General features: G+C 51.7%; 1 protein-coding gene across 7 annotated transcripts in view; it reads left to right on the top strand.

The window, feature by feature from the left end:
* Positions 1 to 20944, top strand: part of LOC122383683 (rho GTPase-activating protein 190-like) — a 406057-nt gene that overhangs the window by 210393 nt on the left and 174720 nt on the right. For all 7 annotated transcript variants that reach the window (XM_043370373.1, XM_043370389.1, XM_043370415.1 and 4 more), the window contains exons 13-15: positions 4377 to 4498; positions 11877 to 12006; positions 17999 to 18206. In XM_043370373.1, coding sequence (XP_043226308.1) covers positions 4377 to 4498; positions 11877 to 12006; positions 17999 to 18206 — 460 coding nt within the window. The remainder of the gene's footprint in view (positions 1 to 4376; positions 4499 to 11876; positions 12007 to 17998; positions 18207 to 20944) is intronic.

Below are 20944 nucleotides of genomic sequence, written 5' to 3'. Positions count from 1 at the left end.
TGTTTTTTTTTTTTTGCTAAACGAAAATGGCAGTTCACCACCGTATGTGTGGTTAACTTTAAGCTGATCCTCAAGTACCTATGTGTTTGCCTCTTCCTTATTGTCGTTTGATAAATTAAATTTATCCTACATGTATCAAATTCCCAAGAAGCCATCGCAGTACTAATCAGTGGCGAATCCCAGGGGGGATGTCACATGGGTCATGACTTAGGGCCTGGGGTCACCACATGCCTGCCAGGAGCACCACAGGCCTGACAGCCGACAGGGGCACCACAGGCCTAGCAGGGGCACCACGGGCCTGTCAGTGGCACCACAGGCCTGTCAGGAGCACCATCGGCCTAGCAAAAGCACTACAGGTCTTCCAGGGGCACCACAGACCTGCCAGGGGCACCAGAGGCCTGCCAGGGGCACTATCGGCTTCGCAGGGGAACCACCGGCCTCGCAAGGGCACCATTTATTTATTTATTTATTTATTTCACATCGTGACTGTCCTTTCCATCATACAATGGCTGTTCTTGGCAGTCGTGTCCAATAATCACGGAATTGGGAATCGTATGCACATCATTCAGGACAGACAAACAATATACGACCATACAGCGTGTAAAAATATACCTCATCATGCAGTGTTCTTCTTAAACAGGGAGAACTAGTCATCGCCATACTGTTCCCTCAGCAGCATCGCCCGGTACTCCTTCTTAAATCTGTGCAGGCCTAGCTCGCGGAGTGCTGCTGGGAGGCTGTTATACATGGTCACAGCGCTATACAGAAATCGACGGCGGCCGGCCTCCGTTCGGATCATAGGCGTGTCCAGATGATCGGCTTGTCGAGTGCCGCGGCCATGCACGCTCCCTCGACACGCTATACTAGCACGCAGAACCTCGGGCTGTCCCGTGGCGAGCATCTTCTTCAGCAGCATGACTGATTGAAATCGCCACAAGTTCTCAGCTGAGAGCCATCGCAGTTCTCTCATGACGTCACTTATATGATCGAACTTTCGGCGACCCGAGACAACGCGAGCGCCGAAGTTCAACAGCCTCTGAAGCCTACTGGTCTGCGTGACACCGCAGACACCGTAAACACTGATGGCGTACCGAATCGTTGACACAGCCAAAGCCTGCACGAGCGTGACTAGCGTGTCCCTGGGTAGGTAGTGTCTGGTGTGGCAGAGGCCACTCAACACTCCTGTACAGCGGCGCACAACCTCGGATACGTGAGTGTCAAACGACAGGTGTGCATCAAATGTGACGCCAAGGTTCTTCGCCGTCGGTGACTGCTCTATGGTGGCGCCCATAAAATCGACCGTGATGGGTGGAAGTTGCCGTGTGTTTTGGCGTGTGCCGATGACCAATAATTGAGTTTTGTCTGCGTTAACTTTGAGACCGTTTTTACGAAGCCAAACTGCGAGCGCTGCTAAATTTTGCTCCATGCACGCCACCAGAGCGTCAGCGTCCCGGGGGCTACCGAACACGGCCAACTGAGTGTCATCACAGTACTGCACTAGACACGTGGCATGCGAGACACTCTCAGGCTGAAACAACGGCATGTCATTTGCATATGCACTGTACAACAGGGGGCCCAAGGCGGATCCCTGGTAGGTGCCAATGGGGTTGGCCAATGGTTGAGAGAGCATGCTACGACCGTCCGGTGTCCGCGTCACAACCTGTTGAAAATGGTCACCGAGATAGCTAGCAAACCAGCGAGTATCGACACCATACTGTTGGAGTTTCTCCAGTAGCCGGTCGTGAGGGATGACGTCGAAGCATTTGGACAAGTCCAACATGCACAGCAACGCCACCTGCCTCCGGTCCATCGCCTCAAACATCCTGTCAGTCATGGTGAGGAGTGCTGTCTCTGTCGAGTGGTTTGTGCGGAACCCGTGCTGACATGTGGAGAAAAGGTGATGTTCGGTGAAGTAGGAATAGAGCTGCTCATAAACGATTCGCTCTGTGATTTTGGCTATAGTAGGAAGGATAGCTATGGGCCGGTAGTTTGAAGTGTCAGTGGACCTGGGGCTCTTTTGGATAGGATGGATTAGTGTCATTTTCCAAGGTCGCGGGACTGTGTGAGAGGCCAGACTGGAATTAATAATATGTGTTAGAACATGTGACACAGCTGGGAGACAAGACTTTATAAAGCGCACACACAGGCCATCTGCACCACTCGCTGAACTGTTGCTCATAGCGGCGACAGTGCTGACTACTCGCTCCGGTGTAACCGTCTGCACCACAAAACCGCCGGCGACAACTCGCGGCAGGCGCACCGGCAGCTCCGGCCCGGTCGAGTCAACCTGACGGGCGATCCGAGTGCCGATGCTAGCAATATCGGTTCATGTCGTCGGGACTGGCACTCGGAGCCGACCTCGACGCTCTGCCACCCGAGACCACGCTCCGCACCGATTGCCACATACTGCCCCTGCCGTTCTCCTGGATCCGCCTCTGGATGTCTTGTCGGCTGTCCCGGCGGATAGCAGACTTGACCTGCCTGTTGAGTTCCCGGTACCGGTCACGGTCGCCGTCACGGAGACAGGAGCGTCGCTCGGAGAGCGTCTCACGGAGACCATGGGCCTGTCAAGGGCACCACAAGCCTGTCGTTGGCACTTTAGAATTGTCAGGGGCACCACAAACCTGTCAAGGGCACCAGCGTTCTAACAGGGGCACCACAGGCTCGCCAGGGGCACCACAGATCTGTCAAGGCCCAGGGACACCACAGGTCTAGAAAGGACACCACAGGCCTGTCAGGGGCACCACGGGCCTGTCAGGGCCCATGGGCACCTAAGTCATGTCAGGGCCCACCATAGGCTTGTCAGGGGGCAGGGTAGGTAGGTACCAAAGTCTTTCCAGGGGCACCAGCGGCCTAGCAGGGGCACCAGTCATCACATGACTAACCAAAAATAAAGAAAATAAAAAACTGAAAATAGGGCACCACCAAAATTAAGTGGCCGAAATCCGTTGAGGTTTTAATTTTGGGTATAGGTAGGGGCACCACTTCGATTCATGATCCTCCCCTTGGAGTTTTCCCGAATCCGCCCCTGGTACTAATGCATCAAATTTAAGGGGGGGCACCTTGCTATTGGTGCCCCCCTTGCAGAATTCAAGGGGGGGGGCACGGTGCCCCGGTGCCCCCCCCGTTCCGCCGCCTATGGTTGTCATTTGGAATACTTCGGCTGTGAGGGCGCCAAAAGTGTTTTCAAGGTACGTTTCCCTTGTACTACATGCGCCTTTGAAGCTGCATTTCTTACTCATTATGCTACCGTTTGTCTGGCCAATTCGGTCAAGTAATCTTCAGCATGTCTTTGCATAAGTGTGCTGCCTATTTGAAATTTATACAGCACGTTTAAAAGTTATGGGCCTGCAAATGAAAGTATGGCTGGCTGGGGTAATGCCGAAAACGTGCAATTACGCACGTTAAAGCACGCTACGTGGACTTTACTGCTGTAGAATAGCAACGCGTATTTTTAGTCAAACAAATTACACTTTCAGCCGGCACAACGGCCTGTTACCTATAAGGAATGATTTACCTAGCATTTTTATTATTATATCACACAATTATAACTTCCAGTGTGCACCAAGCGTCCTCAAGCTCTTAAAACGCGTGTCAGCTTTGATGAATTTTGGATAAAGTTTGAGATAAATTGGCAAAACATCAATGTCGGCATTCCTCGTAGATCATTTATCCCATTTTCGGCTTTCCCCGCAGTCCGGGGCAACGCCGAAAAAGTCAGTTCTTTGATATTTTTAGTTTTTGCGCTTAACGGTATGCGAATTCATCAAATGCGCCTGGTATGTTTGAAAGACAAAAGACTGGCCTCTCGAATGACGCCAACAAGAATAGCTTATGTTGTCTACCTTGCGTGCTACGGGCGTCAGAAAAAAAGTATTCGGCGTTCCCCCAACTTTCCCTACGCATCCTTAACTACTACGGCTCTCTGTGTCTAAACCAAGTTAAATAATATCATGCGTAGTCAATCCGGCTTCTTTTTTGTTTTGTTTTTCGTGTTCCTAGCAGGGAGTGCCGCGCCCTTTTCAACTTTGATTCTTTGATTTTGATTTTGGTGTTAACGTAAGGGTTTTGTGCGTCGCTGGGACTGAAGGTGGGGGCATTCCTGGTTGCCTGGTCATTGGTAACGCATTATAAGATTTTTTTCTTAAAAAAAAATAATACGCAACGGCTAGAAAACACTGCCGGTGCGCCATAATTGACTGCATTACTCTTATCCCAGCGACCAATCAGCTTGCCAGCATCCCAGTGACGTCATATTGGCAGCAGTTGGTTAAATATTTTGGTGTATATGTGCCTCTATGGCGATATGACCCTCAGGGCGGCGGCGGACGGCTGGCGCTGATGGATCACGCTCTCACCCGCTCTGTGATCGGCAGGATAATTATGTGCCTCTTCTGCGGCGACCCGTACTCGGTGGAGAACGTCGTCGGCGCCATCCTCTCCAATCAAACCTGTCAGACCCACCAGCAGAGCTCGGTCATTCTGGATACCTTTCTCGGTGAGTTGGCATTGGAACCGCTCTACTAGGGCCAATGCATGGCGTGAATAACAGGGCCCGTAAATCAGCAGCTTACAATCATATCCCGCGCCCGGGCGGACCTCTCAGCCAACTTGTCATGGTTTGTGTATGGTGGGGGGGGGGGGGAGTATTTGGCTACACCCGATTATCTCGGAAAGTAAGACAGCTCTGGTAAGACGCGAAAAGCTATACCTAGGTAGCTTGTCAAGATCCTTCAGAATTACGAAGGTCATTTTTATTTTGCACAACATTATCACTGAGACCGTTAGAGGTTATCGTAGCCAAAATTATCACGATTTTCCCCAATTTTAAGAGTTTTATTTCAGGCACACTCAACCGAAAATTGGCACCGTGACCAGACTTGTGCCAAGGTCCCAAAAAGGTCCGCGATCCAGGATCCGCAGAATTCAAGGTCTGGGACCTTGATGGATCCGCAGAATTCAAGGTCTGGGACCTTGATGGATCCTGGGCCCAATCTTACCAATGCCGTAAATAGGATTTGGCAGCACTGGCCTGCGTTTACGGCACTGATATCAATGATATCCTTTTTATTTACATCCAGCTAATCTTGTCCAATGATTTTGATAGCGTGAATGATGAATGTTGCCCGAACGAATGAATAAATGAATGTTGAATAGTTTCGTAGGCGTAGGAACAGGGGGGCCAGGTGGGCAAGTGCCCACCCACTTTTCGAGGTGGGGGGGGGGGCCAACCATATGTGTTCTGGCCCACCCACTTTTTACTCGAGGCCCCTCGTCTCGATTTGAGAGGACGTCGTCACCTTCCAGAATAAACAAACTCGGTAAAAATAAGTTCCACGAATCCCCACGCACAGACTCCAAGGGGCCGTGATGGATCCAAGGAGGCCCTCTGTTCATACTTGTCAGTCGAAGCCCCTAAGACTGATGGCCTGAGAGGCCCTAGTGGATCTGAGGAGGCCCCAATATCCACACTGGTCTGGGGAGGCCCCTGACACTGGCGGTCTGGGAGGCCCCTCTATCCACACTAACGGGTGTCTACTAATTAATGAGAAAAGGTTTAAAGGCTTATATCTCGGCTATTTAGTAACTTAGATAATCGAAAATTCGCATGCTTATGCATCCTTCTATTGGTTATCAAATACCTTCAGCGCAGCGCACTGAGTACACCATGTTTCACGTCACGTCGCACGCGCCACCCGACCCCCTTGATAAAACGTCGCGGCACCTCCGCGTCAAACGAGACCGATAATTCTCGCCTTCCCGTCTTCAGATGTCGGTCCAAAGCTACAGTCTTGTCCCCTGGATATATTTCTTTCTTGACAAAGCCTCAGAAGTATTCAATCGGCCACAGCTGCGACACGCAGGGTGGATTATCTTCTCGATCTTTCATGGGTACGCCGACCCTCTCCAAAATTGTGATGGTTTTAATTGCATAATGGACGAAAACTAGGTCAAATCAGAGTGCATAGTCGCCATTTGGGTAGTATTCGTCTTTTTTACCTTGGTGCCCTAAAAGATAAGAAATCAACGCATTTATTTGTCGTCCCTCGCACTATAGAACATCCTCTCAATGATAACTCATTTTGGACACATGACTGGCAGCACCTCCCCTTCCGGAGAGGCCGTTTAGCCGAATCAGTAAGCTGGAAACCGGTAAGGAGACGTGTCCACAGGTTGCAGTTGTATCCCCCCTCACTGGATCATACAAACCGGCAATATATGACATATCTGTTCCTGGGTAAGTCAAACAGCTCTCGTCACCCATTATCATATCAATGCGTTCTCACCAGTTGACAGGTTGCCCCTGATTAGCCAACGCAAACGCTGTTATTCTCTGCGTTGCTGCGCTTGAGTGACCTCAGGTGCCTGTATGCACCTCCGGTGCTCAATTGCACATTTTCTACAGCAAAAATTACGATATAATAGTGGCAAATATAGTGGCGTCACACCAGCAGGCACATTGACACCCCTCACCTTGCCTTTCGCACCCCATCGAAGGGGACCTTGTTTCTGTAGCGAAACTCGCAGAGTTGCAGCCACTTCAAACCTTTTCCAGCATGCTGAACGTTTCCTCTTATCTCAAGTATCATAAGCATGCTATTGGCACTTGGCTAAAAACCTTTAACTTGCACTACGAGAGCCATAAGTGCCATTTCCGTTGTAGAAAGGTAATTTTTCTTAAAATTGGCGAAGATTGCTTAGAACCGTTGTTTGCTTAACGTTCTCATGGCGACTGACTATGGTATTTAAAGTTTTCGTTTTGCGTGATTGACACCTGTGCATCTCAAGGCTCTATAGGTACATCTGAAGGACCCACACCGACACCTCTGAGGGCCCCACACCAGTATCTCGGAGCTCTGAAGGTCCCACACCGGTGACTCTGAGGACTCACCGGCTCCTGAGAGTACCATGTTGATGTCTAACGGCTCCACAAGGCCACTGAAGGCACCACACAAGCTCTCACTGAGCTCTAATGTCCATGTACCGGCCTCTGAGGGATTTAAGCCAGCGCATTGATAGCTCCACACCAGCAATTGTAAGAGCTTTACACTGAAGTATCTGAGGGTTCCACACCGGTGTCTCTAAGGGCCACCTACCGGCATCTCTGAGGGCCCCATACCGGTGTCTCCGAGGGTCCACATCTGGCGGGCACCCATCAGCGACTGAAGGTCCCACACTGTCGACTCCGAGAGCCCCATCTGCGTCTGGGAGCACCATGCCGTCTCTAAGAACCACAGCGGCTCCTCCGTACGAAAGATGGGCGTCTGCATGCCAAAGGGGAGCGGTTCTGAGACAGTAGGACACCTACGTGCAATAGAGGGGCGCCTATGAAACCCATAGGGGCACATCAATGCGAAAGAGGGGCACCTCTGAGGCCTACATATATGGGCGTCCACATGCAATAGTCCACTGCATTGATCAATGCTATGGGGGTGCATTCATAAGAAACAGAGGCGCCGGCATGGCAAAGAGAGGCGCCTTCAAGTGTCCATAAAAGAGAGACGCCTAGGTATGATAAGCGCACAATGTATGCGACAACGGGGCGACTGTGGGACATATAGGGATGTCTCTCTGATGACTATACATAGGGCGCTTATATGCCAAAGAGGGGGCTTATGAAGCTAATGGGGGCACCTGGGAAACGAGGAAGACATTTGTGTAAGGGTTTTCAGGGGTCATGCGCCGTTTGCGGCAAATAGATTCTAAAAAAAAAAATCTGATGGGGAATAAGTTTTAAAAATGGTGCGGACTTTCCGCACTGTTCGCTTAAGCGGTTACGCCCCTGGGTACATCTGCCCGGTCTCAGAAGCTAGATTTGGAGGTCATACTTGAAAGCAGCCAGCAGGACGAGGCAAAAGTTGGAGGCCCCTGAAAATAGGAGGCCCCCTGGAAAAGGAGGCCCCTTGACAGGGTGGCCCACCGACTTTTCATGACGTTCCTACGCCCGTGACGGTTGGGGACCAGTTAGTAGGGTGCCGTGCAAAAGTCAGTTTGGACCCCGTTTGCACGTGCGCACGTGCAGAATGTCGCTTTCAGATCTCAGGAACGGCTGGGCCGATTGCGTTCAAATTTGGCACACCGCTAGCGACCGGTTAGAAGGGTGCTTTGCACAAGCCCGTTGGAAGTACCCTCTCGCCCTTCCGCACGTGCAGGGCTCACTATCTCGCTCGCTCGTTCTTCGCCCAAAAGGCGTTTTACTGGTATAAGAAATAAGAAAGCCCATATTCTCCCTTTTAAAAGCCGCCTTTTCTTACTTATTATTTTCATTTTGATGAACATGTTTACCCTGTTTACCATGACTTCAACTGGCTGCGGCTGCTCCCACCAACCGAAAACCATCCCCGTCAGGAGTTTCAAACTAGGGTTACCCGCGTGCTCCGCAACGCGAAGAAGGGTTATTGTTGACCCGTGGGTATTGGGTTGGTCTGTATCGATTTGGTTGGTATCCATTTCGTTCGATTCCTTTTTGAAGGCCAAGTATTTTGTAATAAAACAAAAAAGATACATCGCATCGAGGTGCCCGTGTCGTATTATCATGCTTTCAAGAATGATTTGAAAATTGGCGTAAAGTCCTTTGAGGGCCATCGATGAATTTCGCTAAAAATGACAATGTAATGGTTTGGAACATTTACATTTTTAAGAATACTGTTGCTCATCATGCAAAAATGATGAGTGAATATTGGACAGAATTGAATGCTCTTTCCAACGGTGCCATTCTTAATTGCCAGAGATATCAGATCATGGAGCAAAACCCGTGTGATTAATAAAGTGGCACAAAATTGACAAACACCATTTTCTCCCGTGATTTGTACCACCTTGATTTGGATCAATCAGCTTTCCACAATTTTTCCATGAGAGGCGGTACATTTCTCTTGCCAATAGGCGCTGTTCCAACTCGCTCCGTTTAATGGTCACCTACAAATAAAATCAATTCCAAAATCCGTCAAAAACCGCAATTTTTCAACCAAAGCACCCTCACGGGTGCACGTGGCACGTGCCATCCCCTGTACTGCATATCATTCGATAACCTGTTCAATTATCTACATGATGCTGTTTTCCCCGTGCCGATCCGGCCCACGGTTACCGAGATATTGCACGGGGATCGGACCCGTGTCGGGCAAATTTAGCCATTTTCGCCCGATTTTGCAAGCCGATTTATACATGTATAGTCTATGACGCGAATTTGCACTTTTTGAGCACGCGCCACGCGCTCACTAACGACCCGATCGAGCTGAGACCCCTCAAAGGCACGTCGCTTATCTTTGATCTATAAGTTGTGCAAATTTCACCGGGCTAGGTGCAACGGTCTGGCCTGTAGTCCACGCAAAGCACCACCAAGTCGGGACCTCGGTAACGGACAGACGCACCCTCCTCAAATAGTAATATAGATACCGAGCGCAGGGGCGACTCACCCCGGGCTCTCACTACCGGGAGTCCAACGCTCTACCAACTGAGCTACGGAACAGGCTAATGTCATGCCAGTTAGTCAGAAATAGCGTTTGCAGGGTTATTAATTTTTTTCCGGGGCGCTGCTCTATTCTTTTCCGAGCTATGCGTCCGTTTGTCGAAAATTGTCGAAAAAGGCGAAGTTTGGTTTGTGATAAACTCTCGTGGCCCGACCTGTGACCTTACCTAAGGGATGACCAAAGTAATTTCGTCGTTATTTTTACGATCTTCCGAACGCCGCCTACCGCGTGTCGCTACGTGACCCAGGGGCCGAGCTAGAGAGGGTGTTTAAAGGGACCCTCCCACCTTAATATTGGTTTTGGGTTAAGATAGCCAAATTGGGGTCCCTGGCTTGCACTTACCGGTTTGGGCACTCACAACATCGAGAATTGCTTTAATTCGGAGATATTCAATTTCAAACTTGCAGTTTTCACATTCTAAGGGGCTAATGCATTTGAGTGCCCGCTTTTAAGTTGTGATGTCAGCGCACATTTAGCTATTTTTAAATCTTATTCTAAAATCATCGGTGAAACGTGGTGGTGCGCAACATCTGCCGCAAATTTAGGTTGCTACCTTATCCTGCTACCTTATCTGCGCCAACTTAGAACCGACGGGGGGGGGGGGGGGCGAATGACCACAGAGAATCACCCTGAGATCTCGAGAACGAAGCAAAATAGCGACAAGGGGTAAGCGGCATGGGATACACACGGACAAGGTCTACAATTTTTACAAAGGTTATTTTCAGGTCAGGTCGAAGATGACGTCACAGGGGTAAAAAAAAAGTCAAAATGGTGGTGCTAGTTATGGAGAGTTTTTCTCGAATGACTTTCGAACTAGTCAAGATAGGAACAAACTAAGGGCATCATCGTGATCCTCTCGTCATTCCGCATCGAATGATATATATCTTGACCTCGAAAGGTCAAGGTCAAAGGTTGACCTCAGGTCACGTGACCTCGAGGTCATCATGTATATCATTCGATGCCCCTTGACGAGCTGAACACAATGAGACCATCCGCGCGGCTGTGTCTTGTTCCTGTACGGAGTTATTAGCAAAAAACCGCTGGTGACCTTTGATGACGCCACATGACCTTACAGCTGCTCAACAGCAAAACAGACCTCAAGGTAGTAAAAGTTGATCGTATATGAAGTCATGTATGGTTTATGGGGCCATTCCGACCCGTTTTAGTGGTAAAAACAGGGAGTTGATTTTCCCCCATTGACTTATAATGGGGCGGTCGAGAAATTGACCTGACCTTAGGTTAGGTCATCGATATCAAAATTCTGAGATATACAAATTGTAGCTACTAATGACTATAACATCCTTCGACTTTAAAACATCCTGCGACTAAGGCCTCCGACATCTACTGTAGCTCTGGCACGGTGACAAAGTTGCTAAAAAGTGACTTGAGGTTGGGTCATTCAAAGTTACGTGGTGACCTGACGTTGAAAGTTAGGAGGTTCAAACTTGCACACAGTGTGTAAAATTGATGGGAGCATAGTCGTGCCAAATTTCGCGGCGCTACGCGCCGTGGTTTTCCTGCTATCTACGAAAAACCTCAGGGGGGGGGGGGGCGGATATCCCCCCGGTCGGTGCGCGGGTTATTGCTTCCAACTGGCGTCGTAGGAACAACGGTGGTTCCAAAAAGTAAACAAAAGTAAAAGTCTAATATCTTGTTAACCAGTGATTTTTTTCGACTTAATTTGGTAGATATTCATTTTTGATCTTTCTGAATCAGGTGACCTTTCTGAATCAGGTGATATCAGGTGATGAATCAGATTTTTGATCTTTCTGAATCAGGTGATATATATATATATATATATATATATATATATATATATATATATATATATATATATATATATATATATATATATATATATATATATATATATATATATATATATATATATATATATATATATAACATATATATAACGGGCAAATGTCCAATCGACAGGGACGCCTATAAACTCAACCACTCAAAATGTTGTTTTTTCGCTGGTATTGCTGCGTTTTGCTTACTCCCAGCTGTTGCAGATTAACTGCTGGAGCTCTTAAGAAAGAACCATGCGGAAAGCCTGGTCACGAAGCTCAGAAGCTTCTTGCTTCACCATGATTGCCTTTTGCAGCTCGGGCCAAAAACGGAATAGGACTTCTCTTCGCTGACTTCGTATAGCAATGGAATTGAGTCGTGGCCGGTCAGCAATAGCACTTACTGTTCAAGTATAGCTAAATGATGTTCTTTAATAGTTGTCGTCCTTGCATCTCATAAGAATCAAGCGTATTCGTACCTTGGAACACAAAATATGTCTTCGGTCAGTGCTGGGACACCCTGTACAGAGTAGAGTATGCCGGTGCAATGGCAAACTTGATCCAAATTGGATTACTCGGCGCAGTGCCTGTCTGAACCGCCGCTCCTCTATGCCAGGGGACTGCCGAAGGCGGGTGGAGGTCATCATCAGCTCGTACCACGGCGCCGCCGCCTACCAGGACGAGATGGTGCACGGATTCATCCTGGTCTACAGCACCAAGCGGCGCGCCTCGCTCAATAACCTGAAGTGGGTGCCTGGGGCTGGCGGGCGCTCAGCACGGGCCGGGTCTCCCGCCTCTGACGCACTCCCTGTGTCCCCCTTACAACGTGTTTGTGTCCCGTCTCTGACGCCCTGTGTCCCCCTTTCAACGTGTTTGTCTCCCGTCTCTGACGCACTCCCTGTGTCCCCCTTACAACGTGTTTGTCTCCCACCTCTGACGCACTCCCTGTGCCCCCCTTACAACGTGTTTGTCTCCCGTCTCTGACGCACTCCCTGTGTCCCCCTTACAACGTGTTTGTCTCCCGTCTCTGACGCACTCCCTGTGTCCCCCTTACAACGTGTTTGTCTCCCGTCTCTGACGCACTCCCTGTGTCCCCCTTACAACGTGTTTGTCTCCCGCCTCTGACGCCCTGTGTCCCCCTTACAACGTGTTTGTCTCCCGCCTCTGACGCACTCCCTGTGTCCCCCTTACAACGTGTTTGTCTCCCGTCTCTGACGCACTCCCTGTGTCCCCCTTACAACGTGTTTGTCTCCCGCCTCTGACGCCCTGTGTCCCCCTTACCTACAACGTGTTTGTCTCCCGCCTCTGACGCACTCCCTGTGTCCCCCTTACAACGTGTTTCTCTCCCGTCTCTGACGCCCTGTGTCCCCCTTACAACGTGTTTTCTCCCGCCTCTGACGCACTCCCTGTGTCCCCTTTACAACGTGTTTGTCTTTCGCCTCTGACGCACTCCCTGTGTCCCCCTTACAACGTGTTTGTCTCCCGCCTCTGACGCCCTGTGTCCCCCTTACAACGTGTTTGTCTCCCGTCTCTGACGCACTCCCTGTGTCCCCCTTACAACGTGTTTGTCTCCCGCCTCTGACGCACTCCCTGTGTCCCCCTTACAACGTGTTTGTCTCCCGCCTCTGACGCCCTGTGTCCCCCTTACAACGTGTTTGTCTCCCGCCTCTGACGCACTCCCTGTGTCCCCCTTACAACGTGTGTCTCTCCCGTCTCTGACGCCCTGTGTCCCCCTTACAACGTGTTTGTCTCCCGCCTCTGACGCACTCCCTGTGTCCCCCTTACAACGTGTTTCTCTCCCGTCTCTGACGCCCTGTGTCCCCCTTACAACGTGTTTTTTCCCGCCTCTGACGCACTCCCTGTGTCCCCTTTGCAACGTGTTTGTCTCCCGCCTCTGACGCACTCCCTGTGTCCCCCTTACAACGTGTTTGTCTCCCGCCTCTGACGCCCTGTGTCCCCCTTACAACGTGTTTGTCTCCCGTCTCTGACGCACTCCCTGTGTCCCCTTTACAACGTGTTTGTCTCCCGCCTCTGACGCACTCCCTGTGTCCCCCTTACAACGTGTTTGTCTCCCGCCTCTGACGCCCTGTGTCCCCCTTACAACGTGTTTGTCTCCCGTCTCTGACGCACTCCCTGTGTCCCCCTTACAACGTGTTTGTCTCCCGCCTCTGACGCACTCCCTGTGTCCCCCTTACAACGTGTTTGTCTCCCGCCTCTGACGCCCTGTGTCCCCCTTACAACGTGTTTGTCTCCCGCCTCTGACGCACTCCCTGTGTCCCCCTTACAACGTGTTTCTCTCCCGTCTCTGACGCCCTGTGTCCCCCTTACAACGTGTTTTCTCCCGCCTCTGACGCACTCCCTGTGTCCCCCTTACAACGTGTTTGTGTCCCGTCTCTGACGCACTCCCTGTGTCCCCCTTACAACGTGTTTGTCTCCCCCTCTGACGCACTCCCTGTGCCCCCCCTTACAACGTGTTTGTCTCCCGTCTCTGACGCACTCCCTGTGTCCCCCTTACATCGTGTTTGTCTCCCGCCTCTGACGCACTCGCTGTGTCCCCCTTACAACGTGTTTGTCTCCCGTCTCTGACGCACTCGCTGTGTCCCCCTTACAACGGGTTTGTCTCCCGTCTCTGACGCACTCCCTGTGTCCCCCTTACAACGTGTTTGTGTCCCGTCTCTGACGCACTCCCTGTGTCCCCCTTACAACGTGTTTGTCTCCCGCCTCTGACGCACTCCCTGTGTCCCCCTTACAACGTGTTTGTCTCCCATCTCTGACGCACTCCCTGTGTCCCCCTTACAACGTGTTTGTCTCCCGCCTCTGACGCACTCCCTGTGTCCCCCTTACAACGTGTTTGTCTCCCGCCTCTGACGCCCTGTGTCCCCCTTACAACGTGTTTGTCTCCCGCCTCTGACGCACTCCCTGTGTCCCCCTTACAACGTGTTTGTCTCCCGTCTCTGACGCACTCCCTGTGTCCCCCTTACAACGTGTTTGTCTCCCGCCTCTGACGCACTCCCTGTGTCCCCCTTACAACGTGTTTGTCTCCCGCCTCTGACGCACTCCCTGTGGTCGACGCCATCAACAGCCTCCTCGACTCAGAGCAATTTGATATTCTCTGTGTCTCTGAATCGTGGCTGACGCCTGACACTCTGTCACGTTTTATAGTGTTTCCAGGCTATGTCATGGTGAGACGCGACCGGGCCGAATCGACTGAAGGCCAGCGTGTCAGAGGTGGCGGGGTGGCGGTCATCCATAGGGAGGAGATACACTGCCAGGTGCTGTCGACGCCGGTGACCAGCCTGCTGGAGACGCTGTGGGTCTCAGTGTCGTGGCGCGGCGGCCGGCCGGCCATCATTGGAGTCGCATACCGGCCTCCGGCTGGCTCCGTCTCCCAGGCCGTAGACGAGCTCCAGGAGCAGCTGAGAGACGTCCTGGCCAGGGGCAAGCCGACCTACCTGCTGGGAGACCTCAACATCGGCGTTCTGAACGCCCAGTCCTCCGACACCCGGCGCTACAAGACTGCTCTCTCGGAGCTGAACGTGACCCAGCTGATCGACCGGCCGACCCATCTGCGGCCAAACCCATCGGCCCTGGATCACATCATCACTAACATCTCATCATCTCGCGCTGACGTCCTCACCACACCTATCAGTGACCACCAGCCGATAGCAGTCAGCGCACCTATCGGCCGACTCCGGAAGCAGCCGACGGAGCGCACCACTCGGAACTGGGGCCGAACAGACTGGGACGCTGTCTGCTTAGACCTGCTGCTGGCTGACTGGTCCAACTTCGACAGCAACGAGGACGTCAACAGCATGGTCGACATCTTCATGCAGATATGGTGGACAGTCATTGACCGTCACTGTCCGGCGCGCACCCGACGCGGCCGACGCAGAGGCTGTCCGTGGATAACCGACAACCACGAGCTGCGACAGGCCATGCTGGAGCGTGACGAGGCGTACCAGGCGTGGCTGGACCTACACACTCCCGAGTCCCGCGAGGACTACTGCCGCCTGCGGAACTCCGTCAAGGCTCAGCTGGCTCAGGCGCGCAGGGAGTTCCTGGGGCGCCAGCTGCTGGCCTCTGACCGCAAGGAGTTCTGGTCCAGCCTCAGGAGGTTCTACCTGGCGCCCTCCGCTTCAGCACACTCGACTTCAGACAAGAGTGCAGCCGAGCAGCGGGCCCGCGCTGACCGATTCAACGAGTTCTTCGCGTCGGTGGGCTCTCGCATCGCGGCCGACTTGAATGATGACGTCACTGCGGGCCTTGCCCCGCGGCCGCTTATAGTAGTCTCAGCGGCGTTCCGGCTCCAGCCTGCGACCCTACCGGAGCTGGCGCGAGCCGTGAGGCGGATGAACTCGTCTGGGGCGGTGGGGCTGGACGGGGTGCCACTCGGTGCGGTGAAGCGCTGTTTTGATGTGATTGGCCCCCTCCTGCTGCGACTTGTGAATGTGTCCCTAACCAAAGGTGTTTTCCCTGAGGCGTGGAAAACTGCCGAGGTGGTGCCGATCCTTAAGCCACGCGGTGATGTACACGAACCATCTAGCCACAGACCGATCTCACTTTTATCTCACTTGTCAAAAGTTGTTGAAAAGGTTGTGTGTGACCAACTGTTGCGGTACCTATCGGACCACAACATTTTATTTTACAACCAGTACGCCTACCGATCATGTCACAGCACGGAGGACGCCGTGCTCGACGCTGTCGAATGGATCAGCCAGAACTCAGAGCGGGGAGAGGTCTCCTCAGTCACGGCAGCTGACCTCAGCAAGGCCTTCGACAGCGTCGACCACGGCGTCCTCCTGCGCAAGCTGGAGTGGTACGGGATCGACCCGACCTGGTTTGGTAGTTATCTTGGCGGCCGGGGGCAGCTGGTCGGGGGCGGCAGAGCAGTCCTGCCGGTCCCCTGCGGGGTTCCGCAGGGATCCATAGCCGGGCCGATCCTCTTCAGCCTGCTGACGAACGACCTGCACTGCCATCTACCGGACTGTCGGGTGATCGCATATGCTGACGATGCCCAGCTGCTCGATCACTCGCGTCCTGACCCTCAAAATTTAGCATCACTAAAACAACGTGTCGAAAACTCCTTGGATGTCATGAAACACTGGTTTAGCTCAAATTCTCTTAAAATGAACCCTCAAAAGACCGACTTCATTCTCATCGGAACCCGCCAGACTCTCAGCAAGGTCGAAAACTTTCATATCTGCATAGCTGAGTCAGTCTTAAAACCGTCACCAACCATCAAATTGTTGGGGGTGACTGTCGACTCGTGTTCGGCCTGGGACGCCAACATCAGTCACATCGCCAGGAGGTGCAATGCCCTCCTCATATCCCTCTCCAAGTTCCGCCACCATTTTGACCAGGAAACGCTAAAGTTACTCATTGAGACCCACGTGTTCCCTCACATTCTGTACTGCATTTCGGTGTGGGGCGGAACCACAAAAAATCAACTCACTCGGATCCAAAAACTCATCAACTTCAGTGCTCGGATCGTGACAGGCGTGCGGCGTCGGGAGAGGATCGGGCCGGCTCTGGAATCCCTGGGCTGGCCCAGAGTGGAGCGGCTGGTGTGGGAGAGGGACCTACTGAAGGTGTGGAAGGCGCTCCACATACCAGCTTACCCTCTCTCCATCCGCCGCATGTTTGTGTCCCGCTCTGAGGTGTCTAGCCGGGTCACACGCTCTGTAGAAGCTGGCGCCCTGGAGCTGCAGAAGTGTAGGCTCTCTTCCACACAGAGAACGTTTAGTTACCGCGCTGCTGCCGCGTGGAACCGGCTGCCGCCGGCCGTCAGGGAGCAGCCCACGCTGACCGCGTTTCGCCGCGCAGTGGCGGCCAGCGAAGCATGAGATCTTGGGGTGCTGTGTTTTATTCCGGTTTTAGTGCAATTAGTTGTCTTATTTTATCTGCCAGTGCCTATTGCCTTCTTGCATTTTACTGTATTGTGCATGACGCTGAATCCTGAAAAACCATGTTATGTGGATGGATTTTAGATCAATACATACATACATACATACTGTGTCCCCCTTACAACGTGTTTGTCTCCCATCTCTGACGCACTCCCTGTGTCCCCCTTACAACGTGTTTGTCTCCCGCCTCTGACGCCCTCCCTGTGTCCCCCTTACAACGTGTTTGTGTCCCGCCTCTGACGCACTCCCTGTGTCCCCCTTACAACGTGTTTGTCTCCCGCCTCTGACGCCCTGTGTCCCCCTTACAACGTGTTTGTCTCCCGCCCCTGACGCACTCCCTGTGTCCCCCTTACAACGTGTTTGTCTCCCGCCTCTGACGCCCTGTGTCCCCCTTACAACGTGTTTGTCTCCCGCCCCTGACGCACTCCCTGTGTCCCCCTTACAACGTGTTTGTCTCCCGCCTCTGACGCCCTGTGTCCCCCTTACAGCGTGTTTGTCTCCCGCCCCTGACGCACTCCCTGTGTCCCCCTTACAACGTGTTTGTCTCCCGCCTCTGACGCCCTGTGTCCCCCTTACAACGTGTTGTCTCCCGCCCCTGACGCACTCCCTGTGTCCCCCTTACAACGTGTTTGTCTCCCGCCTCTGACGCCCTGTGTCCCCCTTACAACGTGTTTGTCTCCCGCCTCTGACGCTGCCCTGTGTTGCTGCACAGTGTGCTCTCGGCCTCTGACGCTGCCCTGTGTTGCTGCACAGTGTGTTCTCGGCCTCTGACGCTGCCCTGTGTTGCTGCACAGTGTGCTCTCGGCCTCTGACGCTGCCCTGTGTTGCTGCACAGTGTGTTCTCGGCCTCTGTGCCGCATCTGCCGGTCCAGATCCTGGCCGTGACCGACAGCGGCGGTGCCAACGCACTCTTCTCATCTCAGCTGACCCACCAGCTCATCACCGAGGGCAACCACATCGCCGACCGACTGCAGGCCCACTTTATGACCTCCACCTCCACCTGCCAGCAAAAGTCGGCCTTCTACCTCAGCTTCTTCAAGGAGGTGCGTCCTCGGCTCCGCGAAGCAACTTGGCAAAGGGGCACCTGCCGACCTTCGGGGGGCCTGGTGCTAACTTAACCCTCGCCCCGTTGGGGGGGGGGCAATTTGCCCCCCCCCCCCTTTGTGGTTTTTCCTGAATAGCAAGAAAACGGCGGCGCGCAGCGCCGCCAAATTTTCAGTACCTTCCCGTGCATCAATTTGACATCTTCACACCAAATTTCAAGTCTTAGGTCACCTTAGGTCAGGAGTTATTGAGGTCAAACTGAGGTCATGTTCGAGCAAAAATGAGCAAAAAACATGCACTCTTGAAACGCTCACCAAATCTACAGTTACCAAGCAATTTCAAAGTTCTTTACATGGTCTAGTAGACAAAAAGCGTCGCTACAAAACTGCTATCTCAGATTTTCAAAATTTTGGGTTTTTGACCCCCCAAAATTAAAAAAAATTGATTTTTTTTTAGAAAAACTAAAAAAGAAATCCGGATTTCGAAAGTACCGGAATATATGTGATAGTCCCTGCGCTCTTCTATATACATACCAAATTTCAGATCAATATCTCGTTTTTTTTTGCCAAGTTATAGCGAAAAAACTGCAAAAATGATGACGTCAAATTTTTGAACTCAATTTTTAGCGATTCTAGACCACGTAGGGCAAAACAAAGACCACCATTGAACTCCCCATGACGAGCTGCATCGAATCGATACCCATTTAATGCAAAAATATCAACTTTGAAATTTGACCTAATTTGACCTGACCTTGACCTGGCCTTGACCAAAACGTGACCTAAGCTGGCCCCAAAGGCTGCCTGACCCACATAATCGCATTCGTCATGTAAAATGGACCATAAAACATGTATCACACGACACTTTCATATTGTGACCCCCCCGTGACCTGACCTCTGTGACCTGACCTGGTATCAGTGACCTCAAATAGCAAAATATGTGTTTGAAGAACATTTCCCCATCGATGATTTTCAATGAAATGTATTTTACTCGATTTTACAACGCATATCTTGAAATGCCTGTAAACGGTGAAAATTGGACCTTTGACCTGACCTCTTACGTCATCGGTTTGACCTAGGTCAATAAAATTGGGTCACAAGGTAGTTCCCTGATAGGGCTATCCAACACCGTTTGCCGCTTGTCGCTAGGCTGAGTGGTTCTGAAGATTTTAGGGGGGGGGGGCAAATTGGCCCTTAGCGCTGAAAAGCAAGATCCAAAAAATGTTATGCATCATAACTCAAAAAATACTTATCTGATCAGCGTGAAATTGTTACAGGAGGATTCAGAGCCCCTGATTACCCTTGAGACCAATTCTCGTCAAATTTCGAGAGATGAGGGTGTCAAATTGGGAAAAAGTGGTACGATCTATTGTGGAATGCCCCAGCTGCTACTGGGCCGATTGCGCTGAAACTTGGACTGTGGGTGGAGGGGGCACTAACCTGAGGATGCATGGTCGTGTGTCACAGGTAGGGTGGATCGATTGCACGTGTGCACGTGAGGGGTCCACTTATACATCTCAAGAACGGCTGGGCCGATTTCGCTCAAATTTTGTACACTGTATAGGGGACAATTTAGAAAGGTGGCTGGCACAAGTCATCTGGAGTCTCAGCGCGTGCGCACGTGCAGCGGGCCAGTTTATATCTCAAGAACGGCTGGGCCGATTGCGCTCAAATTTGGTACGTTACTGTAATCGAGTATGAGAAGGGTAACTATTTGTAGGTTATGGGTAGGAAGGGGTACTCTATCTATATTATGATTTATAACATGTCTGTGCGTGTGTCAGGCCTTATGTGTCTTATTGCGCCGGAACGGCGCCGCGTACCGGCGTGCAATTTGGCATGCCGAATTTGTGGGCGTGGGGGGCCTTTGTATTAAAATTTGGGCGTGATCGGGCCAGGGGTGCGCCGTCAGCACGCGCAAAAGGGTGCTCTCATAGGGTTAACACGGGGTCGGCGAGACCGGCGGTCGGCCGAAAATCGGGCCGACACGTTTAGCTTTCCCGCTTGATATCTCGGCAATGGGTGGTCGCAGCGAAAAGCGGTTGCGACCATTGGATAGAGGAGAGATGGACCACGTGCAAGGCAAAACCCCCGATTGTGAAAAAATGACCAATTTTGTGCATTACGAAGGAAAAATCGATGCCTCTGGAAACCGGTTTAACCGATTGAAATTAATGTTGTGCCATTTTGCAGGCAAATGTACGTGTACTCAGAGGAAAGGAAATAATAAGTGATGATCCGTACCATTTCCTTGATAATGAAAATTTTATTTGAAAATTTGATTCGCGCGGAGCGCGATGTCCTTTACAACATCAAAACGTATTGAAAACGTTGATAACTGGCTATAAAACCTAAATATCGTGGTGTGTCAGAAGGGGAAATAGCCGCATGACTTTAGTTCTCCAGCCTTGTCAATAGATGGCAGTACCGCAATATGGGCAGCGGATCGTGCAATTGACGTCAAATTTTCGTTACCTGCTAAGAATGGAATGGCGGATCTTGTCATGCAAGAATCTCGTAAATCGGTCCACAGCTTTTCACAACAGGGCTATAAAGTCAAACATCCTGCCAGAGCGGCGGCGCGGCGGCCGGCGCGGCGGCAGCCGTTACGCGCCGCCTGGGAGACTGCCGGCGCGGGACGGTTCCGACCAGGGGCGGAGCTTCCTATACAGTTGGTTGGGCACTTGGTATTTTGCCCCACCAATAAGCGTTTTGCCCCACCAACTTTAGCTGATTTCTTA

Source organism: Amphibalanus amphitrite, unplaced genomic scaffold (genome assembly GCF_019059575.1).
Source record: "Amphibalanus amphitrite isolate SeventyFive unplaced genomic scaffold, NRLGWU_Aamphi_draft 000013F_arrow, whole genome shotgun sequence".
Taxonomy (NCBI): domain Eukaryota; kingdom Metazoa; phylum Arthropoda; class Thecostraca; order Balanomorpha; family Balanidae; genus Amphibalanus; species Amphibalanus amphitrite.
Note: the sequence above shows the minus strand (reverse complement) of the source record. Positions and strands in the feature narration are given on the sequence as shown.